The sequence below is a fragment of the Rhinoderma darwinii genome, chromosome 3 (assembly GCF_050947455.1).
Source record: "Rhinoderma darwinii isolate aRhiDar2 chromosome 3, aRhiDar2.hap1, whole genome shotgun sequence".
NCBI classification, from domain to species: Eukaryota; Metazoa; Chordata; class Amphibia; order Anura; family Rhinodermatidae; genus Rhinoderma; species Rhinoderma darwinii.
This window is the reverse complement of record NC_134689.1, coordinates 425393563-425398832: the sequence shown is the minus strand read 5'-3', so window position 1 is coordinate 425398832 and position 5270 is coordinate 425393563. Positions and strand designations below refer to the sequence as shown.

General features: G+C 39.5%; 1 protein-coding gene across 1 annotated transcript; it reads left to right on the top strand.

Moving 5' to 3' along the window:
* Positions 1-939: 939 nt before the first annotated feature.
* LOC142750681 (olfactory receptor 11L1-like) lies at positions 940-1869 on the top strand. Its single transcript, XM_075859669.1, has one exon. The coding sequence runs from the start codon at positions 940-942 to the stop codon at positions 1867-1869; it is 930 nt and encodes a 309-aa protein (XP_075715784.1).
* Positions 1870-5270: the final 3401 nt, after the last annotated feature.

The following is a 5270-nucleotide window of genomic DNA, read 5'->3' as shown; positions in this document are numbered from 1 at the left end:
TTCTGTTCTTGACTGTATACACTCATACTTCAAACTTTACATATTTTGTTAAAAACTTTTTTGTGCCCCCCAAAACAGTGGAAAATATTTTGCTAATTCCAGTTAAGTTTTGGGCAAATCCATTTCTTTCTGGAATCATCTTATTGTATTATAAGAGATAATGCTCGGTCCCCTCTATAATTTCCCATGGGATTTTTATTACAAAACATCCAACGCACCAACCCCAACATTTTCTTTCAGCCATTGTGTGATCTGTTTATTGAGTAACTTTGGTCCCCTTTCCAATCATAATCTTACACCCATGCTGACCGGCATTTCTAAATTCACTCAGTATTGTATAGTTTCCCCCATTGGAATATTTTATCCTACACTGAGTCTTTTCTATTTCCTGTGAAATTTCCAGTCAATTTAAATGAAATGTTTTTAGTACAATAGGAAATATCCTTTGTTATTTTTTTTTTTTTTAAATCATAACAAAATTTCCTAAATCTACCAAACTTCTAAATATCATCTACACCAACATGTGTTGTCATTGCTGGATTTATCTTAGCACAAACGTCTATTTTTCCCCAAAAATTACAAAGTCATAAAATATCTTTAAAAGGGTTGTTTTAGATTAGAAAAACATCACTATTTTTGTATAGGGGCTGTATCTGGTATTGCAGCACAGCGCCAATCAAGTGACTATTGAGATGCAATGGCAGACACAGTCCATAGGCAAGAGAGGCACTGTTTGAAATATTTTTCTAATTTCATACAACCCCTTTAAATAAAAATAGAGGAATCCAATTTGTCGTGAAATCTTATACATCATACAGCTATGAAACTGAGAACATGAAATTTGCTGAATCCAGTTCATGTAAATTATCATATTAGAAGTGATTCATTTTGGTTTCTTGAGACCTAATATTACTTTAATGTCTAATTTATTTCTTCTAAATGCAGGAGAACAATTTGACTGATATCATAGAATTTGTCCTCTTGGGTTTTCAAGGTGACCCACAGCTCAGAATTTCCCTCTTCTGTCTTCTTTTTGTGTTATTTTTCCTCACAGTATGTGGGAATCTCCTGATCATCACCCTGGTGTCCACCAGCAAGAACCTCCACACTCCAATGTACTTCTTCATCTCACAACTGTCCATCAATGATATTTTACTGCCAGTGAATATTGTCCCCAACTTGTTTTACATTCTCATGAATAACGGGGGGACCATCACTTTTATTGGCTGCATTACTCAGTTTTTGTTTTTCGCCTCCTCTGAAGCATTTGAATGTCTTCTCCTCACAGTGATGTCTTATGACAGATATGTGGCCATCTGTAATCCCCTCCGTTACACCTCTATCATGACAAGCGGGCATTGTGTGAGATTGGCCACTATCTCCTGGTTGGTCGGTATTTCCTGTGCATTCAGTGTCACCCTAACAGTATCAAGGCTAAAGTTCTGTGGACCAAATACCATCAACCATTTATTCTGTGATCTTCTTCCTTTACGGGAAGTTTCTTGTTCGGATACGTTTATTTTAAATCTACAAATGTATTTAATAGGCATTCCATTAGTGATATTTCCCAGTATAATAATTGTTATCTCTTATGTTAACATTGTCCGTGCTATCTTACGGATCCCGTCTAATATCAGTAGACAGAAAGCCTTCTCCACCTGTAGCTCCCACCTCACTGTGGTCTTCATATTTTATTTGACTCTCTTCAGTATTTATGATCTTCCAACAAGTGGACAATCATCGGACATGAATAAAATCCTATCCCTGCTGTACACTGTATTTACTCCTCTGTTCAATCCCATTATATACAGTCTGAGAAATAAGGACATTAAGAAAGCCGTACAGGAAAATATTCAGAAATATGTGTAATCTGTTGTTATTTTCTGTTAACCCCTCGTCTCTGCAGCCAGTATTGTATTTACCTTTCTGACAGAGCCAGATTTTTCATATCTGACATTGTCTGTGACATCTGTCACTTTGGGTATGTCCACACGTAGTGAAAATACATCGGATTTACTGCAACGGATTTCATTGCATAAAATAAGCAGCAGAGTAGATGAGATCTGAACAAAGATCCACATGTTGCGTAAAAACCCACCGAAAACCATTCATAGATTGACCTGCAGTGCGTTTTTTTAACCCCTTCCCTCTTTAGCCACTTTTGACCTTCCTGACAGAGCCTCATTTTTCAAATCTGACATGTTTCAATTTATGTGGTAATAACGTCGGAATGCTTTAACCTATCCAAGCGATTCTGAGATTATTTTCTCATGACACATTGGACTTTATGTTATGGGAAAAATTTGCTCGATATATTCAGTATTTAAATGTGAAAAACACCAAAATTTGGCGAACAATTTCAAAAATTAGCATTTTTCTAAATTTAAATGTATCTGCTTGTAAGACAGGCAATTTTACCACACAAAATAGTCACTAATTAACATCCCCCATATGTCTACATTAGATTGACATCGTTTTTTTGAACATCCTTTTATTTTTCTAGGAAGTTACAAGGCTTAGAACTTTAGCAGCAATTTCTTACATTTTCAAGAAAATGTCAAAAGGCTATTTTTACAAGGGGCCAGTTCAGTTGTGAATCGGCTTTTAGGGCCTTATGTATTAGAAACCTCCAAAAAGTCACCCCATTTTAAAAACTTCACCCCTCAAAGTATTCAAAACAGCATTTAGAAAGTTTCTTAGGCTATGTTCACACGGAGTATTTTGGGGGAGGAATATCTGCCTCAAAGTTCCAAACGGAATTTTGAGGCAGATATTCCTCCCCCAAAATACTCCGTGTGAACAGCAATTATCGCGCCGTTTTTCGCCCGCGGCCATTGAGCGCCGCGGGCATAAAACAGCGAGATATACGCTTTCTCCTGCCTCCCATTGAAGTCAATGGGAGGTCGGAGGCGGAAGTGCCCGAAGATAGGGCATGTCGCTTCTTTTTCCCGCGAGGCAGTTTTACTGCTCGCGGGAAAAAGACGCCGACGCCTCCCATTGAAATCAATGGGAGGCGTTCTCGGGCCGTCTCTGCCGAGTTTTGCGACGTGGTTTCCGCGTCAAAAAACTCGGCAAAAGACCCCGTGTGAACATAGCCTTACCCCTTTAGACGTTTCACAGGAGTTAAACCAAAGTAGAGGTGAAATTTACAAATTTCATTTTTTGATGTTGCAGAAATTCATTTTTAATCCTTTGTTCTTGTAACACAGAAAGTTTTACCAGAGAAACACAACTCAATATTTATTACCCAGATTCTACAGTTTTTAGAAACATCCCACATGTGGCCCTAGTGAGGTAATGGACTGAAGCACCGGCCTCAGAAGCAAAGGAGCACCTAGAGGATTTTGGGGCCTCCTTTTTATTAGAATATATTTTAGGCACCATGTCGGGTTTGAAGGGCTCTTGTGTTGCCAAAACAGTGGAAATCCCCAAAAGTGACCCCATTTGGGAAACGACACCCCTTAAGGAAATTAACTAGGGGTATAGTGAGCATTTTGACCCTACAGATTTATTGCAGAAATTATTGGAATTAGGCCGTGAAAATGGAAATCTACATTCTTTCAAAGAAAATGTAGGTTTAGCTAATTTCCACAAGGACTAAAGGATTTGTTTCTTGACACCATGTCGCTTTTGCAAAGCCCCTAAGGTACAAGTACAGTGGAAACTACCCCAAAAGGTACTCCATTTGTGATACTACACCCCTTGAGGAATTAATCTAGAGGGATTTTTACCCCACAGGTGTTTCTTAGATTTTATTTGAATTGGTCAAAATTTTGCATTTTCTCAAAAAATAAAGGAGAAAAAGAACCCCAACATGTGTAAAGCAATTTCTCCCGAATACGGCAATACCCCATATGCGGTCATAAATTAACTTTTGGGCACACGGCAGTGCTCAGCAGGAAAGGAGTGCCATTTGGCTTTCGGAGTGCAGATTTTGTTGGATTGGTTTCTGGGCGCTATGTCGCATTTGCAAAACACCTGTGGGACCAAAACAGTGGAAACCCCCAAAAGTGACCCCATTTTGGAAACTATACCCCTCAAGGTAGTCACCTAGTTGTGTAGTGAGCATGTTAACCCCGCAGGTGTTTTGCATGAATTAGTGTGCACTTGATATTGCAGAGTGAAAATGGGATTTTTCAATAGATATGCCAATATGTGGTGCCCAGCTTGTGCCACCATAACAAAACAGCTCTCTAATTATTATGCGGTGTTTCCTGATTTTAGAATCACCCTACATGGGGTCCTAATGTTTTGCCTGGACATTCGACAGGGCTCAGGATTGAAAGAGTACCATGCGAAATTGAGGCCTAATTTGGCGACATATAAATTATTGGTTCACAATTGCAGATCTCTGATGTGAAATAATAAACCCCTGAGAAGTGTCCCCATTTTTGAAACCTTACCCTTCAAAGCATTTATTAAGGGGTGTATTGAGCATTTTCCCACAGGTCTTTTCCATAAATGATTGCGCTGCGGATGGTGCAAAGTAAAAATTAAAATTTTTCCCCAGATATGCCAATTCAGTGTCAAATATCTCATGCCCAGCTTATGCCACTGGAGAGACACACCCCAAAAATTGTTAAAAGGATTCTCCCGAGTATGGCAGTGCCATATATGTGAAAGTAAACTGCTGTTTGGGCACGCTGTAGGGCTCAAAAGGCAAAGAGCGCCATTTAGAAGCAGGCCGAAAAAACCTGTCCAAAAGCCATAACATTTTATATACTCATAGCCTTTGACACTCTTACCTACACCCTAAAAAAATTAGGACACCCAAACAAACGTAGCCCGCGCAGCAGGCCGAAAAAAACTGCCCTTTTTATGAAAATAGTTAAAAATAATCATCTGTAACATCTGGGTTCCTTCAGGGTTCTTGTACACCAATATGAAGCATCCCACAGCCTATACCTGACCCCTGGGCTCCTTTACAAGCCTATTGAACATTTTACAAACAGCAATCAGCCCCCAGAGCTCCCCCATATCATCCCCACCGCTTACAAAACCCCAGGCATCCCCCATTACACTATAGAATATTCTACAGCCTGCAGTAGGCCTCCAAGCTCAGTCAAAACCGTGTCAAGCATACCACAGCTCAGCCCTAACCTCTGGGTTCTTCCACAGTACTACTGAGCATTGCATAGCCACCTAAAGTTTTTCAGGGTTCTTGCACACCACTATGAAGCATCCCACAGTCTATACCTGACCCCTGGGCTCCTTTACAAGCCTACTGAACACTTTTTTTTTTTTTTTAATATCTTTATTTTGTTCTACAG